Raw genomic sequence first — 19,409 nt, forward strand, 5'->3', positions numbered from 1 at the left:
TAGCATATCTGCTGTACCAGATAGAGCTTTACCTTTTACACAAGCCTGCAGCCTGTTATTATGTGGGCCAAGCTCTTGTACTCTCTCCACTCCGTCAGCTGAAATAATTTTAGATTTTATTAAATTTGAAGGAGACAGAGGTCCAGAGTCTTTGGTCCCCGCTGTCGTCATTGTCAGTAACGACAGGCATCATCATGCTGATGCTGATTGATTTTGCTCAGGGCAACAAAGTGCTTGCCCTTTTTGTGTCTGATTGGAGGTCACTGATTTTCTTATAAGTTGGCTGCACTGGTGACTGACTGGGTGACGTTTTTCTAGCTCCTAAAAGAACGGTTTATTGATAGGGAATAACAGGAAACTACTGCAAAATTTCCCTCCACCAATAATAATGACTTATATGAATGAATGAAGGAATGAAATCTGTATTGCCATGACACAATTAATCCCCCACTTTCCTAGCCTTCAGTGAGTATTGATTAGCCTGATGTTTACAGGAATATTGACCTATACATTCGAACAAAGCACAAGCTGGCCACTCAGTCTTTTCCTCGTTTAGATTCTTTATTAATCAATGTTACATTAAACTAACATAAATAAACATTTTTATGAACAAAAGGCACACAGTTCAAATATAAACAAAGAGAACGCCTGTACAGTTTGTCTCAAAAAAACAAGTCTACTTTCTCTGAGCGAGAGAGCGGTCCAAGAGAGATGAGTTTCAGGGGGTTTGCTGACAAAAAAAACGAACAAAAAAAAAAACAAATACGCCACAGCGCTGCTGAGTCTCACCATGAATGTGTACGCGCTTCAGTCCCTCCGACTGGGACCAAAGCAGTGGGCGCAAAAAGCAAAAAACGGCAACCGGGAGCAGCGCTGGCTTCATGTGACTCCTCTGCTTGGAGGTTTACAGTGTGTGGATTTCCATTTGTTAAAGTCCCTCTGAAACTCACGTCCGTTGTCTGGTTGAAGAGGCCACAATATTAATGTCCACTAAATCAAAAGATCCAAACACGCAGCACATAGATCTGAAACAAACGTATGGGCCGGAGGCTAGGTAAACACTCACTATGATTTGAGAATGGTGGGAGGGTCAGAGTTGTCATGGAAGCCTCTGATTGGTTGGTTGCGGCTTCCTCAGCATAATTATATTATAATAATAATAATAATAATAATAATAATAATATGGCCAGCTGGTCATTCACAGTACTGGCAGGACGCTAACTGTCTACTGCAGCGTTTGTCCTGATGTGGAAATACGTTCATGTACAGCCAAACGACAAAGTCAAAATGATAAGGGGACTAAGTTTGGTTTTTCCTGCATCTGCTTCAAATCAACAGATAATTTGGGCCGGTGATTTGCATCACTAGGCACCCAGTTCTACTAGATACTTAAGAGTTGTGTATGAGTCCACTCAAGTCTGATGCAGCAGTTTTCAAATGTCATCCACCTCAGAAAACTGGACGGAGCAGGTGTTGTCCTTCGCTGGTCCAGTTTTGTCCAGTAGAATCCGCCCTGTTGTTCCTTAGTGCAGTCCTGTCTAGTTGCATCCAGTTGATTACAGTCCTGAATCAATGAGTATTTGCAAACATGTTTCAAGCACCAGATGGGGTGACGCTTGGAAGTGATTCAAACAGCGTTGGTTACACCAAAAGTCCCACTTTGTATCGGTCTTCTTTGTTCTTTTTCAACATGAGCTGCAAACTCCACTCATCTACCAGCGCAGCGAGCTGTGCGCAGAAGTATTTGCAGATAAAGGTCTGATGCAGGGCTTAGACGGCAACTGTGCTGGGTACCTCCTCGTAGTGAATGATAAAGTAAGGGTAGCTCTGGTCGTCGTTGAAGATGACGTAGATCTGGGGGTCCACCCAGTTGTCCACACAGGAGTCGTAAAGGTCACTAGAGGGATCGCGAGGGTTGATGGGTGGAGGTCGGCGCATGGAGGGATTTCCTACAGTAAACCTGCATGAACACAACAAAGAAGGAGTTTAAATGCTGCTCCAGAGACAGACTTTCATTGACTTATTCATTTCTGGAGTGTCGGAGGAATAATTTACCACCTAAAAGACGACTCTTCTAAATTTAATGATTACAAGACTGCAGCTTTTCTGTGTGTCTTAGGGCACCTTAAATAATATAAGCATGTTCTGTAAGTGCATGAAATTAATGTACTGCATGTATACGAAATGAGCCACTCCATTGTAACCAGTTTGTTTTTCCTCTCTTAAATATTTATGTCAAGCCCCAAACATCCATCAATCTTTGCCGCACTTATTCGGGGGTTATAAATAAAGCATATTAAAATAAGAACACTTTCAGCTACAGACAACGACGTGGAGTGTACAGTATATCCCTACTCAGGTCTGGAAGCAATGTCTCTGGTGGAACAGATTGAACCCAGGTTTAGAGTGTGTGTGTGTGTGTGTGTGTGTGTGTGTGTGGAGGGTGGGGTGGGCTACGTGTGGTGCGTTTCCAAACCACTGCACAATCCTCTGGCCGCACCAGAGACTGTCTGCTGCGGCATAACAAAGCCAGTGATGTATGATAGGTGCAGCCAAATCAGCTGTTTTACATGTGCGGCTCTAGATTTGACTTGCACTTTAAGGAATGGGGGGGGGGGGGGGGGGGGGGGTAAGCATGATGCATAGCATGACTGAAAGATGGTTTATGGAAAAGGACCTCGGGATTTTCATGATCCAAATCAAGGCTGATGTCTTCTGTAAATTTAATCCGAAAGTGCGAGGGAGAGGTTGGGTGAAAAAGGAAAGTTGTTTAGGAAGAGGTACGCGCCAGAGGGAACACACTTGTCAAACACGCCGGACTGTTCATTAGGGACGCTAAACCATGAAACCCCCAATAAAAGCAGAATGCATAAGGCTTTGATTTAGCATTTTCCAAACTAAGTTCTTTCCAGTTCCCTTCAAACCAAAGCAGGGTGACGTAGCTAACATATACAACTGAGACGAGGAAGAATTAAACAACTTATGGCACTAGTATTAGAATAAGTGGTGCATGTGGATATTCATTCATCTGACTGTTCATGTATTTAATTCAATGGCTAAATCACCAATAATATATAAATGTATGAATATCTAAACTATTTAATTATTTACTGCACTCATTTCCAACAGGAAAATACCAAGACAAACATCCTTTTTATAACAAAACAATTGCAATACTAACTAATTCAGTTTTTAACAGCAGCGCACATACACACCTGCCAGTGAGGACTTTGGCCAGGAACATGCAATGAACTCCTTTGGGCGAGCGCTTGGAGAAGTTGTGGGAGTAGACAGCCTTGCGGGCGAAGTAGGAGCCCTGGCCGAACATGGTGGCGTGCTTGCCGCAGACCCGTGGGTCGAAGTTGTGCTTGCAGATGCCCTCCACCACGTCGGCCGAGGTGCCGTGGAAGAGGTGGCGCTCGCTCAGCAGCCGGTCCATCTCAGACATGCGCCGTGACATGTACTCCTTCTTCCTGTTTGAGCAGAGATGAGGACAGTACAGGTATTTAATTCAACGGGTCATTACTCGGAATATATTGATAAGAAATAATTAATCTGAAGCAAACAACTGAACAGGCAGATGCAAAGACATTTCATCTCTTAAGTAATTAAATGTTAAACACCTCGGAGAAATGCGGGGCCTAATCTGCTTCTTGAGAAACAAATACATTGACGCAGGGCTTTTGATGTGAGAAGATGAATCAGGCATGCAGAGGAGAGCGCGTTTCAAGCCAGAGAGGCTGTGACCCAGGCATGACCTCCCCTGATCCTGCAGCTCGTGACCTGACACAGACTGCCACTGCACGCATCCAGCTATGCACACACACACATACTCGGAGGCACACGCTTCATTTCCTAGTGCTATCCAAATTTAGGGAAAAGCTGCTCCCTTCCCTTCAGATCAACAACCAGCCGCTCGCACGCCAATACACACACACGCAGACACGCAAGCGAGGCATTATGGTTTCCTGAGTGTGGGAAGAGGAAATCAAGTGACGTTCAGCAGGGGCATCACTTTCAGAGGCGGCGTCATGCACGTTCACAAACACACACTTTCAGTCATTGTGAAACCGTGTGGTGCCAGTCAGTGTGGGAGAGTTTAACTGTCACAGCTGATAGGACCTGCCCTGCTCAAACCGCAGCGGTTAGCCCACTGTGTTCACGACAGGAACATCGCCATCACCCAACATCTCTCCATCTGCTGCGTTCACACACCACTGTCAACTGTTCTCACGAAGTCCCACACAGCTGCTCCCATCTGCACCATGTTCTTTTTTTTTTTTTTTTTTAATTTTCTGCCTCTTACACTGTTTATCATTCCCTCTGTGTTTATTGTTAAGGATTTTTCATTCTTGTTTCTGCCTAGAACATACACAGCTGGGTCTGTAACATTCTTCAGTTCAACAACAGATATCTGGATAAGATGTTGATTATCTGTTTTGTTCCAAAAATGGCAAAATATGACAGACAAGGACTGTTCTCGCACTCTTCTGGTATTACTTTAGAATCATCATGGATTTATCATATCTTATAAACATAGATGCTGCTGCTATGTCATATATGATGTGATAATTTCTGCAGAGCTACGTTCAATAACAACCACAAATGCACCAAAGTCAGAAACCACAGCTTCAATGTGCAGCCTTTAAATAAAAAATAAAAAAAACTGCATGCAAAAGAAATGCATACACACAATCCTGCCAGCGGCTCACTTCCTGACCCCAGCACAAATACGTTACGGCTACAAGTTAAGATTTATGGAAATAATTCATGATTTTGTGGTTAGATTAACAGACGATACCTGCAGCACGGAGGGAGTGCTTTAAAAAGAAATAAAATGCTGCAGCTCTCACCTCTTGTACTTCTCCCAGAGAAAGGGGTTCTGCACACGCTGGATCTTGATGATACGGAACTTGGTCTCCGACACCGTCTTGTGGAACAGGCTGTACACCGTCCTGTAGCTGCGGTCCTCGCGGGACACGGGCACGCGCAAGAAGTCCTGGCTCATCGTCATAGGCAGCCACGTTTCCGGAAAAAGGCTGGGCGGGTTGGTGGATGTCGGCGAGAGGGGGTGCGACAGGGAGACGTCCATGGAGGAGGAGGAGGATGAGGAGGAGGAGGACGAACAGGGGAGAGGAGATAAAGAGAGGCCACCCAAAGTCCTGAAAAATAAAAATTATGCAATCAGACAATACTGTTGATGGTTTTGTCAACTTCAGCACTACAGCCAGGGTAACATTTTCAATTTATGGCAAGCACTCTCTGAGGGAAAATTTCCAAATATTTGTCAAAACAAGCATATGTATAGTCATCTGCTTAGGCTCTGGGAACTTCTGATGGGTTTTGACATAATTTCCTGTAAATGAATTGCAAGAAATGTTACTGGAAAACCTTATGTAATCCAGTCCTTATTATAGAGAACTCAAGATGATGTTAATTACATGCAGTGCATACAATGAATAAGTAAACATTAAAAAATGTTCATTCTTGACTCACTCTTGCTTTTTAGTCATTCACATAAAGTACACATCTTGGTGCATCAGCCAACTCTGAGCCTCTGAGCCTTGACATACAGAACTGAAGCTGGATCAGAACAGATTATTCCTCTGATCAAGATGTGTTTTATGTAGAAAACAAAGTTCAAATAGCACCCACATATCTCATCTCTACAGATAATACTTTTTTTGTTGCTATTATCCATGCCTGCTGAGGGTCAGTGAAAGCACCGTCGCAGGCCTGTACAGCAACAAAAGCCACACGTCCCTGTGTGCTACCTCCACCTTCCTACAGCTACACATTCCCATGTGCTTCCAATCAGAGCTGCATCCAAACGTAAAACAAAACCGCTGCAGTGAACCGACACGTCTGCACGTTCAAAATCGCTCCGCATCGACTGTCAACAATGACATCACTGCACTGCGGAGCAGCTCCACGGCAGCCGTCACCGACCAAACAAAGCAACAGGGCCGCGCGAAAATGAAAGCCAGACACCAAACAAGACGACGGGGAGGCAAAGCGAGAGAGAGACAGGAGCGAGAACAAGAGGGAGAGGGGAAATAAAAATGGCAATTGTGGAGCTGTCATGGAAGTGACAAAAAAACTATTATGTCTGGCATTTGAGTCAATATCAGCAGTTGGGCTGTCAAGTTGTCGCTCTCTGAGTGTAAATGCTGTTACTTCTATCAGCCATAAGGAAGCGTGTGTGTGTGTGTGTCTACGTGTTGTCAAGAGACTGTGATCAGCGCGGCTCTGAGTTAGTGTGACAGGTTTTCTCATCTTTTTTCTCTCTCTTTCTTATCTCATCTGTCCGGTCTCAATCCTTCCCCCCCTCAATCGATGTCTCTATTCCCTGTGCGCTTTGAAGAGATCACAGACAGCCTGCTGCAGAAAACAAGTGTGAAATGAAAAGGGACAGATAACAAGAGAATGATGGAGTTGCGGAGAGAAAGAGTGAAAGGGAGAAAGATTAGGACAGATAACAAGGGAGGGAGAGACGGAGGAGATGGCTGAAAATAACATCATCAGGAGAGAGAGAGATGGCAGAAGGAAAGGGGGATAGGTGGGAGGGGGAGCGAGGGAGAGTGCCAATCAAGCTAATGACCTCAACCTCTAAGCCTAGCACAGATTGTTCCGGATACACACACACACACACAAACTACTTTGGTCACTTGGGAGGACACTGCGCTGACTTACATTCATTCCCCTGGAAACACATCACATTTAAAGCCTGAATACTAGGCGTTTAACAGTTGGTCTTTTTGGAAGCAGCCTTTTGTTCTCATCATGTGACTGTGATCAGATTCTCTGCCCTGCTAAGTGATTAACTGAAGCGCACACATAACAAACAGATGACAAAGTCCCATGAACAAATCCCTCGATCCAAATTCCGGCTTCCCACATTAACATGTCACACTCCTTCACTCAACAGCTCCACTCTGCTGTGCACCCAGTCTGGAAACCATTTAGGCCTCTCTCACTTCCTCAGCTGGGCTCTCTAGCTCGCTGTCTCTTTTCTTCCTCATTCTCTCTCCCCGTCTCATGCTTCCTCCATCTAATTTTCTCTCTCCTTCCTCCATCTCCTGCTCTCCATTTTGTTTTCTCTTGACTGCCGGGGCCCGGTAGGAACAGCTCGTTCCGGCGTTCGCTCTGTGTGGGAAACTGGCAGGACACCGCTACAGCAGCCTGCTCGGCGAAGGAAGTGAAAAAAATAATCTGCAAATGGGGTGAAATGACTCCACTTGTTTCCAATCTGCTATCACTTGTTTCAGAAATAAGACTGGGACAATGCTGCAAGACAGATCGCTTCATAGTTGTAAAGACAGGACGTTTTGAGAAAAAGAAACTTAATTGCTTATTACAGAGTTGAAGAGGGACTGGAAGCATCGATGTTTTCGTTTCATTTAAACCTTTCTTCATTTATCAACTTTCCCCTCATCGCTTTTGCCTCATTATCCCATTTTCTGTCTGGCTCAGGCCTGCTTTATTCTACACAGGACATCTACTGCTTCCCGGTGACTCCGTTTGATTGCCAAAAAATCTGATTCATAACAAGTGTTAATGCGGGTTTCGGGTTCAGCTCCGGCTGCCGTTGTGAAGCAGCACTGGAATGGATTAAAGGCAAATGCAGTGCTCGCAGGATTTCGAGAATGCAACCCTGACTGTGACATTAGCATCGTGTACCAACCTCTGTGTGCCCGCATGTCTCCAAATAGGAACTCATGACGCTCGGAGAACACAGAGAGACATGCAGAGACAGTGTGCCACGTATTTCAGTGCCAACTTTCTGTGTGAGTGACTTTTTACATGCTGGCAGGAACTTTATGTAAATCAAGGCCTTTTTCTAATAGCTGGCGTTAGTCCAAAATACTAAATGTCTCTGTTGAAATGTGTGTGCTAAATGACTGACACGGGTCTGCTAGAGAGGACGAATGAAAACGGAAGCATGGAGAGAGAAACTGGTCTAATTTCCTTTACTATCAATTAGTACCAGTTCCAAACCTTAGTCCTCATCCAAATATTTGGCTCTCCTTTGTAGAGGTTAATGGACTGCACATAGACAATGCTTGTTGGCATCCACACAGCTTCCATATTGACAAGCTCAGCCTTCATCTGGTTGGCATGAACAAGACTGCTAACAAGCCATGTTAGCAGCTTGGTGATGCCTGCATGCTAACATCAGTGACAATGCTATGGAGAACAACTGATTACAGGTAATAATACTTAGAATAATAGTTAGAAATCACTGTAGTTTGGACCATAATTGGTTGACAAGCTGACCGCCATGGCAATGCTATGGCTAAAACCTCAACCTCTGGATCCTAGCTAGGTGCATGTTGGTGCTGACCTCCTAACCGTAGCAGCACAGGCTGGTTAGAATGAGCATCTGTTGTGTTTACTTACTGTAGGTGTGGCGTGAGTATCACAGACGACATGAACATGGGCCGCTTCTTGATCTGCCGCCTGAACCCGAAGACAGCATTCTGCTGGAAGCCCTCCCTGATGTTGAGGATATACTGGTTTTGGAGCGTAATGAATCGCACCTCCTTAAGACCCCTTGAACTCGCCTCCTCTATTAGCTTCACCACCGGCTGTAGAGGAGGACAGGATGGAGGACAAAAACGAAGCAGAGGAGGAGGAGGAGGAGGCGGTGGAGAAGGAGTAGGGCAAAAACATAAAGAAGAATTTAGACTGAATTGCTTGTCATTTTCTGCATTTTCATTCAATAGAGGAAGGAGGAAGAGGGAAATGTCAGTGGTGCGTGCCTGGTTTTTAAATGACAAAAGCTATGATGATAATACGTGCCACTGTACTTATGATACTTATAATACTTTTCACTGATTTGGCGGAATGGATTGATGTAGGTTGGGGATAGCCATGTCACAAAGGGTGATTAGTTTGTATGTGTTATCTAATTGATTCTATCACAGTGGCTACACAATTGATCGGGGTTGGCGATGTTAATGTGTCTGGCCACGTGTTCGCAGAGCGTGCACTGAATGACTCACCTCGGAGTATTCCCTCCAGCCAAAGTTGTCTCTGCAGTAGTACTTCCACACCGTGTGACAGCTGGGGGTTGGGTTTGCGTTCGTTGCGGGGACGGGCAGCGGGCTGGGCGGAGTGGTCAGCCGCCGGACGCAGTCGAACTCGAGGTCACACACTCGCATCGCCCCGAAGTCTAGGGTAAACAATCGGCCCCTGAAACACAAGGTTGACGTCATTAAATAAAATGAAATAAGCAACTGCTGTGAGAAGGGCAATGCTCGCACGGTCAGCTAACATGCGGCTGTGGCACCTTGTTGTTAAATGGTCACAGTTTGTATTTCCATCAGCAGCCGTGTGATCAAACATGTGGGTACAGACGGGACCTTAATTTAACCCGTGCGCCCTGAAGCAAGATGCCCAAACCTCTAATTGCTCACTCAAGATGAGTCACATGGCATCAAATACGTGACTTTCAAGCCACACGTAAGCAAGGAATAGAAATACACAAGGCACACATGATCAAAACATCATCGTAACCCCCACAGAATACTCCTGAGAGTCAGATGAGAAGACTGACGCTGCTGCCATATCTGTACAAGCAGCATGTTAGCTTAGCTTGTTAGCTTATATTAGTATACCAAGTCAATTCTGGTTCTGTCACCTTGGGCACAGCAAGCAAGCTGTGACTCACTGTTTCTGGTCTTTGTGCTATGCAAAGCTAATTGCCTCCTATATGTAGCTGCATGAACTCTCACTTAACTCCCTAGAAAGAATGCTAATAAGAATCCAAAAATTCTCAACAATTGTTTTGAAGCTTTGCCTGTCCTCTTATAGAGAAGTCATTGATCATCAGCATGCATGACGAGATTCCCCTTTTCAATTGTGTGTTTAAATAAATAGCAGGCACACATGAGCGTGTCACGTTCATACACCCTCCCTTAACCCCTCTTTGTCTGGACGAGTGCGGGCCGTGTGCATCAGTCTCTCTATATTAGTCCTTCATAGGGCCTTGGGCAAATCCTTTCTGGGTCAGACAGACCACTTACATGGATGTGGGCATCATACACTGGCACGCTATGGCATGGAAGGCATACAGACACACACATACTGTACATGCAGCCAAACACATATAGAGCCATGCAAAATTTAAAAGACGCGCACAATGACAGGGCAAACAGTACGCTGTGTTAATGGGCTCATTGACTTTTTATGGCCGGGAAACTAAGTGGAAGCAATGTCAAAGGTTAGACATTTGCGAGCGTGCATCTGTCTTGGAGAATGTGCGTGAAGAGCATGGGGTGTTTTCTGGTAATTTGTGTTTGTTCAAAATAAAGGAAGTGTTTTTAGGCCCTTCACACAAAGAAGCTGAGTAGGAATGTGTAAACCTCCTCATTAGTCAGCCTAAAGCAGAGAAACCGCATATTACAATGAGTATGCAGTACACAAGCATCCAGTTTCGGCTGCTGCGAGTGCAGTTACTGGTCAGTGGGATTACACGGGATCACACACACATCAGTTTCCGTGAGGGAGGTGATAATAACGGGCCTTGAGTCATTTTCCAAAAACGTGCACACGCAGATAGAAATAGTAGTTCTATACACTATATTTACAATCTGTTTCTGCTAAGTCACAGTGTGACTGCATGTCCGTAAGAGGAAGTGAAATAGGAGTTCATTCACTGAGCACGTGCAGAAACAAAACAGTAACTGTGGAGTGAGTCACTGATTATCAGATCACCAGATTACCAGAAAGACCAGACACATAGATAACATCCACCTGATTTCAAGACCTCACGTCAATAAAAAGCATTTCAGTTTCGCACGAAGAGCAAACCAAACCTTTAATTTGACTGTTAAAGGCAGCAACAGATTCAGGAGAGCACTAATAAGGAAGCAAAAGGCAAGTGACTGAAGACGCAGTAAAAACAAACTAACTGAGGACATGGTACATTTTCTGTTTCACCTCTTCTGCTCACTTTGTTTCCTTGCATTTTTCTCACTTTGTTCTGTCATACATTCGCTCTGTTCCCCGTTTCACTGCTTCTTTCGGTCTTTCCGCACGTCTCTGTTCTGTTTTTTTTTTTTCATTCTGAGAACTAAAGTGCACGCCACACACCTGCATAGCATTTACTGTATCTGTAGAGAACAGTTTCTGCTTGCAGCAGTGTGTCACGATGACAAGAGATTCCGTATGTGTGTGTGTGTGTGAACTCAAGGGTGACCCATGGTGCGTGCATAAATATTCCAGTTTCAGTATGAGGAAGTGAGCTTTAGCGCATTTACAAGCAGCCTCCCCACCTCGTTGATTACCTCTGTATCAACCTCTCACACGCCCTGTCTCTTACTGACAGTCCTTGTCCCTTTGCTCCCTGACTAGTTTGAGTTGTTCTAAAAATAAAATTCCACCAGTTAAATTAAGTGCACTGAGATTCCTGAGTGCTTTCAGCGCGGAGGCCAATCAAAAGTTGGAAAGGGATGCAACGCACGGCCACAACGCAAGGTCGGAGACCACGCTCGAAATGTCAGGCTGCTGACAAGTTTGTGCAATGCTATGCACACAAACTGAGAATGCAAATTCAGACAGCATATTTAAAATGTCTTTTGTTATTTAAGGAAAACGACTTTTGAATAGCAAACCCAACTGCGGGCTAGGGAGGGGGTAGCCGTAAAAGAAGGAGGCCCTTGAGCAAAGCAAGTGGCTCTGAAAATGCACCAAACCCGCTTTGTTCTTGTGGCAGCTCCCAACTGGGAACGCACAAGCAGGTTGATGGAAAAATAAAAAGAGAGAGAGTGTGTGCTCAGCAAAATGCTTCCCTGGATGAATAAAGAAAAACTCACTGCACGGTCAATATGACTTTTAATCCCCCCTCACGCTGCCTCGAGCGCACACACACACACACACACACACACACACACACACACACACACACACACACACACACACACACACACACACACACACACACACACACACACACACACACACACACACACACACACACACACACACACACACACACACACACACACACACACACACACACACACACACACACACACACACCTTCCAACTTTCTCACGGCTGCACATACAAGGACCCGCATTCCTGCATCAGTCATGCCATTGTGAGCGTCACCAGCTAGAAGAAGAAAAAAAATAGAAGACACTCTTATACGCACACACACATTCTTTCGACAGCTTCGTGTACACACATGCAAACTTCATCCAGTCACGCCTAGATAAGCCAGTCAACCAAATCTGCTGACGAAGGCTTCTTTCACACTCACACTGCCTTGATGTCATGGGTTACTGTTAGTTCCTCATGTTAAACCTACTGACTTTCAACTTATCTATTTAAATGAGCTTCATTTGATTCCATTTTTTTTTTTAGCTCTAAAGGCTGTGAGCAACCAGAGAACAAGTACAGGGAAAAAAGTACACCGCCGTCTCTTGAATGTACTAGATTGTTCCTGTGAGAGTGGATCTTTCTGTCCACATCATTAAGCTCATAGTTCGCGGTGTCCTCTCTCGGTCCTTTCACCCTTTTTTAAATTCTTAAAGCTGCCCAGGGTATAATTTGTGAGGATATAAAACATGAGATAAAAATAGTGGAGATAAGCACTTTAGTTCTGCATTAAAATGAACACTTGGCGACACCTCAGAGGCCAAGAGCTGAGAAAAGAAGGACTGAATGGGTGATTTTGCTTAAGGAGGGGTGAAAAAATTGATACCGAGACCAGAGGTACAAGGAAACCTAGCGAATGATTGCGGGGCAAAAAAGGCAAAAGGAGGTGAAGAGGAGAAAAAAAAGATGGAGGGAGGAAGGCAGACTCAAGAGTAATGAGAGGCAGAGCGACCCAGACCTCGCCCCTCTGATTCATGGCATGATCTGTCTGACACGTTATATCCTCACACACACAAACACACACACACACACTGATTATCTTGACACCGCTTATTTTCGAGCTCACAAACAAGCTCGCCTAGGTTCAACCATCCTTCATTTTCTTTGATTCGTGGCATGGCAAGGTAAAATGGAATCCCTGCGATATAAACACAAAGACGCACACACGCTAACACACAGACACACACACACCTTGGTGTCAGGTCGCTCTGTCCTTGGTACTCAGTGACTCTTTATGTCAGTTAATGACAAGCAAGGCTTTTATCACCTGGCTGACAAAAGAGTCTGTCTCTATCACTCACACATGCACACACACACACAAAAGTGGGCTTCATCAGGGTTATTTAAAAGTGGCCGAGATGTTTTTGAAGTCCTAAAGTCCCAGATATTACAGGAAATTGGCCCAATTATGGGAGATCTGGTCGAGGCCTTCTGTTTCCCTGTAAGTAATAGATGTCACGAAATGCTCTAATCGGCCAAGTAGAAATAAGATTAAATATATTTTTAACACACTTTCCTCCTCACACACACCACCGCGCTGTTCGCTGGGTAAGTTCGCTGAGTAAATCTGTTAACAAGCAACTCTACAGCGGAGGATTATTACAGTATAACTTTTAGAAGCGATGACTGCGACATTCCTCCTTACTGCTGAGTCCATGAGTAAGACGGATTAGCCAGACTTCCATTCCTGCTTATCATATGGATGGGATTAACCTGTGCTATGGATCATACACACATGGGAAACAGCTCAGCCGGTGAACAGAACACACACTCACATGTCGCGCACCTCAACAGGCCGCTCAGCACATAATCAGACGCGGATACATGAAAAAATACTTCTTTTCTGTCCTTTTCCTCCTTTCCTGCTGCACACAGGAGGCACAAGGCAAAACAGGGCCGCGTTGCCATACCGACAGTAGAGCTTGTTAAGTCATCTGCTGCTCTTTATATCGCTAACGATGTTATCATTTGGCTGTAGTAACCACGGCGATGCCTTCGCCCAGTGTGTGTGTACTTGCGAGCATGAAAAGACAAGCTGGGTTGCATTTGTAAAGAGGAGGCATCAAAAGGGCTCTCACACACACCCAGCGCAACACAAAGCTTTGAGTACATGGTTGAACTGAGCACTGAATAACCAGAACAGTTTGCTGACTTTCCCCGGGTTGTGACTCAACAGGCTGCACCACTCTCAAACCAATACCGAATCCGCCCATCATCAACGCAACACCGAAACAAACTATTTAATAATGTCGGTATCCACCAGAGACGAAACAACTGTATATTTACAGGCCTAGCCCGGGATCTCTTCTTGGGTTGCTATTTGTCAGAGAGGTCATGAGTTTCAGGAATGTAAGTGTCGCCACTCGACCATTCGCAAACAGTCAAACCTGTTTTTATGTTCGGGGTAAGAATATACACTTCAGCCACATTCTTTAGACTATTATGCTCTGGTTGCTTCGGGGAAAAAATGTAGAAACTTAATTCTATACAAGCAACAGAAACAAGAAAGCCTATGCGGAGAATTTTCTGACAGTGCCAGACCAAGTTCAAATGAGTTCACAGTTCCCAGAAGGGTTTAGTTAAGTGGAATTAGGTTGGATTCAATAGTGAGTTAAATACTAATTATCACAGTATAGGTCTGAGCTAGCCCGGTGTAGCCAGACTCCTTGTCAGAATATCAATCTGGTATCAGGGCATTTGGATTTCATCACAAAGTGTGCTTCAACCAATACAGAGAAATAAATATAATCCCACAACCAATCAGAGCCATTTTGTTGTAAACAAATTAAACTCCACAGCGCTCAGGTGACTGTAAGACTACGTCACTGCTCATCTGTCCATCCCTGCATGAAGCTCGCCCATTGGACGAGCAACTCTTTGCTGGGGCATAATCAGTTCTCTACGGAGTGGTTCCCGACATACTTTCCGCCACAGATAAACTGTGCGCAAAGAAAAGCCCTTTAATATTTTACACACTAATCACAAGATGAACAGATATAATGTTCAGTACTTGATACAAAACAGTGGCTTTTAGTAAGTTCAAAGCAATCTTGATTATGGTTTTAGCGACATGCCAATACACATGAAATTTACTGGCAAAATGTTTCTGGTATTTCTAGTTTAATACTAGAGTTTCAGTGGAGAGTGCCAGATGGTCTTGTCTGACAGTGTAACACACTCAAAAGGCCTCTGAAGAATCTAGGTTGACACCTACAGGTGCATATCCTGTTTGGGGAGCAATATGCACTTTGCATAGAGTTTCAGCTGAAAACATGAGTCAACAAGTCACACACACACACACACAAGCCCGTGTGTGTGTTGCGTACACACAGACATAAACAAACACACATGGCTACTTAAATGCGATTGGAGGTTTGGATGTGGTTGATAGATTTAAGCGTAGAATACTGAGCCGCTGACATAGACCGAGACAATAATGTGACCAAAAATATGCTGTAATTTGTTATGGGGACCTTTTTCCGTCGTGAGTAGGAGAGTTTTAAAAGAATAAACGATAAGCATCTTGTGTTCAGAATAAGGTCTGAAGGCTCATTGTGTATGAACGCTCGTGTATAAATGCGCTTGCACACAGCACGGTTTCACAGGAAACAGTGCATGCTCCTTTATGTCACCCCACTGTGGCTTGCCAAGTGCTAGCATGCATGTGTATCTTCTGGGCGTGTGAGAGAGTCAAAGAGAGGTTTATCTCTGTCTGCTATAAAGCGTGCGTGTGAGCACTGCGAGCCACTCAGCTTCCCTCTGCAGTCGATCCGTGCGAACGTCTGCGTGCCAAGCAGTGCGTGCGTGTGTGTGGGTGTGAATGTACACAGCAATGTGCATGACTCTGACCGAGGGAAGGAGAGAAGCTGCCAAGTGCGTCTGTGTCACTGACCGCACAAGGCAGCCGAGGGTCACGGAAGTTCACAGCGCACTGCCGTGAAGGCTGTAAAGTCTGGTTTGTACGGGGATCCAGCCAATCAAAGGGCTAGGCTTGGAAGAAGGGAAATACAGGAAACAAGATAACTAATATCAGGAGATGGGGTGCCATGCGTGCACAAGGGCACGATAGCAGTTCAAATAAAAAGATACAAGTAGGGTACACATTAACTTGAAGGCATGTGAAGGCCAAAGGGACTAATGTGCACTTTCCAACGTGCACAGATAAATCACATTTGCTGCACCGAGAGCTGTGAAAGTAACACCCAAACAGGAACATTCACCTGGCTACAGTCCATCAGCCACACATACAGACAGAACACCTGTAGAGCCGAAACCTTCAGTTTGTCGCCGGCGGTGAAACCAAATCGGACGTTCAGGCCAATGTCTACTGTTTCCAACACACGGAACCAGAAGTGGCTTATCATTCAAAGGCACCCTATCTCAGCTTACTGCACCATTGTTGCCATGTCACAAATACCTATCAATTTACCGCACAGCAGTCTTTTCAGCAGTACTTACAACACAACAGTTTACTGCAGTGCACTGCACTTTCTATTGATCCAGAGGGTGGATATTTGTCGCAATGTGAAACTTGTTCTGCTTTAATGCTGCGCTAAATGTTGTGTGGAATAAACAGAAAAAGTTGAAGGCGGATGAACTTCCACATGCTCACAAATTGTGGTTTCAGTTCCTATTTTGAATTGATTGAATTGAAAGTGAATTGCCCCCCTACCCTCTTCCACAGATGGCACAGATCCAGATCAGTAAAACAGACACTGTTATTGCTTCCCTCTGCAGTATCTAACCGTATGGCGTCTACAGAGAATAGAATAGCTTAGGTCTACAGGTTGCAGGGAAGTGGGGTACTTACTGAAACTTGAGCCTGATTTGCTCATTGTCAGGGTTGCAGTACAATCTCTCCAGCTGTTCCTGGGAGTCGTCCACTATGCTCTGCCACGTCTGAGTGCTGCTCTTGCGGATCTGCCAGTGGTAGGGCAGGACAGTGTGGTGGTGGGCACAGTCATTGCCATAGACGCAGCGTCCCTGGAGAAAATCCACACAAATGTCCACTGAGTCCGACTGGTGTGTGTGATACTGGAGCTGGGTGAGCAATTCAAAAACCAGGTCCAGGGAGGCCTCTTCGCTTTTATCCTCAAATAGCACCCCTTTGTCAGGCTGCAGGAGGAGGGGATGCGGGTCCTGGATTCCAGTGCAGTCTTTGACTGGGAGATTCTTAGCCCCGGAGGTCAAGAGGTCGTTGCTTTTGATGGCCCCCTCTTGGTGAGGAGCTTGGGGTGCAACTGTGGGAGGTAAATCCCTGCCTGGGGGTGTTACTGTCACTGTGCTGCCGGCTGCCTTGAGGCAAGGTTTCAGCTGAAAACAGTCAGGGGTAGATTCCGCAATCTTGGGTCGCTCCCCTCGCCTCTCTGTCTCCTCCAGCTCCGCAGTAGTATCGGCTATCTCCACATCGACGTCCCGGGTCATCAACCCACCAACCCCCGCCGCAGCTGTGGCATCTTCAGAAGCTCCCGGGCCTTTGAGACACACCTGGCCCATACAGTTCTGTTTCACCACAGCCGCAGCGCACAGATTACCCGGCGTCCGGCCCGGTTGGTTCCGGGGAACAAACACCCCATCCCCAGAGACCAGCGTGTCCGTGCTCAGCAAAGTGGTCAGTATAGGATCCTCCAGGGCGCGGTGGAGGCATTTAGCATCCAATTTCCTCTGTTTCTTCTTAAAATAAGGTTTCACCAGAGGTATTTTGTCCGAGAGCCCCACGATCTGCTGTTCCGTGAAATCCTCTCCGTCGTCCATATTTAAACTCATGTCCAGGGAGATCCCAGCCGGCACACCGTCTGCGGATTTATGGAGAATGTGCAAAGTTTTATCCATGGCCCGCTCCTAAACCCCGACAGTCCTAGAAGAGAAAGACAGAGAGAGAGGTAGTCATCAAAGATAACTCGCATAATCCTATAATCTCATTTTCCAAAGGTGAAGTCATCCTGGCGCATAAAGCAATGATTAATAGGTTGGTCAGAGGAGCTACAATGCCAAAAAAACATAACCGTGAAAACTCCTCTTTCCTTTCCTGGGCAGAAAACCGTCGCCCTGTTGAAACGAAACTCGCTCGCCACCTAAAGCTAGCCTGGACTGATCCTGGAATGACCCCAGCACAACGATCGGACACATTATCACAGGAACAGCCTGTTATACCGACTCTGGATTTGGGAGGCTACGGGAGGTTCGCGCAGCTTAGCGCAGCCAGGAACTGAAGCGTAAAAATATTACCTAATCCTGCTGCAGGGAACTCGAGCACCAGATTAATCATAGAAGACGAGGACATTAGTGTAACTGCGTGCGCGTCTTTTGCCTCTATTCCGGTGTCTTTGGTCTCCGGCTAACGTCATTCCCGCAATTACAGCTGCGTATCCGAACAGGAGCGATAAAATCATCACTGTAACAAAACCTCCCTCTCTCGGGACTATATATTTTGATCACGGGAGTCCGATACGCGGCCCCTGCCGTCTACGTGCCGCTTACACATCGCTGCCCGAGCAAGTTTGCACGTAGGCTCCAGCTGACATACACACACACACATACGCACACACACTCTTTCACACACACAGGCAGCACTGCAGCGAAGCAACGACAAAAGACAAGCGGGGCACCCCGGTGCTTTATTTCACCACCGCGCTACAGCAGCTTTGCTCTCGTTAAGAAGCACTTATTCAGCAGAGCAGGAGCTTTACGCACTGTGGACTTTCAGCTTTTAAATACCGAGCACTGCAGCAGACACACAGGGTGGTTTGTTACAGAGCAGCAGATTTAAAAGACAGAATACCCTCTCAACATGTCTCTAAAGCCGAGGCGACAAAAAAAACCCTACCTGCGCGACAACGTCCACCCCTCTCCCCCTGATCTCGACACTCTTTGGCGTGTAAAATCCAGTGCGCACATCGGCGAAGCTTCGTATCCAGCCCGGGGATAATAGTATCCGTGTCTGGGCTACACTGTGGTCCGGTCAAGCTGTTCGTGCCCTCTCGGTTGCCCCCGCAGACCTCATGTCTATTTCGTGCCGTCTGTCCCTCTCTTTGTATCCTTGTACCCGGATAGAGGAGCGCAGGAGAGCACAGACCGACAAAGAGCGGAGCACAGCTGTGTCGAGAGACGCTCTGACTGCCTCCCGGCTCCGAACGGCCAGGCTCCGCCCCGTAACCTGCCAGAGGCGGGGCTTCGCTTCACAGACACGGAGAGAGAGGGTGAGAGAGTCGTCTGGCGGTGATCGAGAGAAGCTGCATGGGGGTGTGTGGGGTGGGGGACCCTCGGGCCCCTTCATGCCGGCCCCCGGATGTAGCCTCATAAAACCGGCCGGCATTACAACATTACAGCGTGCAGCCTTCAAAGCAAACTGCAAGCAGCGATGGAAAAATCATTTAGTAAATTACATGGAACAAATACACTACTGCAGGTGAAACACACACTCCCAAGATGCTCAGATTAATGAGATTAATGCAGAATACAACACCCTGCAATTCATCAAATTACTTAATCAAATGCATAATATTGATCTTGACAATTACAGC

At 45.9% G+C, this 19,409-nt stretch overlaps 1 protein-coding gene across 2 annotated transcripts; it reads right to left on the minus strand.

Moving 5' to 3' along the window:
• Positions 1 to 503: 503 nt before the first annotated feature.
• tiparp (TCDD-inducible poly(ADP-ribose) polymerase) lies at positions 504 to 18,983 on the minus strand. Of its 2 annotated transcripts, none has more exons than XM_084558950.1 (7): positions 18,115 to 18,174; positions 16,697 to 17,743; positions 9,006 to 9,195; positions 8,401 to 8,588; positions 4,854 to 5,162; positions 3,216 to 3,473; positions 504 to 1,960 (listed from the first exon to the last, which is right to left on the minus strand). In XM_084558950.1, exons 2-7 carry the CDS (start codon positions 17,716 to 17,718, stop codon positions 1,771 to 1,773), a joined length of 2,157 nt encoding a protein of 718 aa, XP_084415076.1. In that variant the 5' UTR covers positions 17,719 to 17,743; positions 18,115 to 18,174; the 3' UTR covers positions 504 to 1,770. The 2 variants fall into 2 exon arrangements, with proteins under 2 accessions (XP_084415076.1, XP_084415075.1); XM_084558949.1 differs by lacking the exon at positions 18,115 to 18,174 and adding an exon at positions 18,713 to 18,983 and having other exon boundaries at positions 505 to 1,960.
• Between the last annotated feature and the right edge of the window lie 426 nt (positions 18,984 to 19,409).

Source organism: Chelon labrosus (genome assembly GCF_963514085.1).
Source record: "Chelon labrosus genome assembly, chromosome: 13".
Taxonomy (NCBI): domain Eukaryota; kingdom Metazoa; phylum Chordata; class Actinopteri; order Mugiliformes; family Mugilidae; genus Chelon; species Chelon labrosus.

What these genes read in the sequence shown, in the direction of transcription:
- tiparp (XM_084558950.1), bottom strand. Translation starts at nt 17,718, where the DNA reads ATGGATAAAACTTTGCACATTCTCCATAAATCCGCAGACGGTGTGCCG. An exon ending in CTCTGGGAGAAGTACAAGAG is followed by an intron (nt 3,474 to 4,853) that starts GTGAGAGCTGCA and finishes CTGCTCAAACAG; the next exon opens with GAAGAAGGAGTACATGTCAC. An exon ending in GCCAAAGTCCTCACTGGCAG is followed by an intron (nt 1,961 to 3,215) that starts GTGTGTATGTGC and finishes GTGTTCATGCAG; the next exon opens with GTTTACTGTAGGAAATCCCT.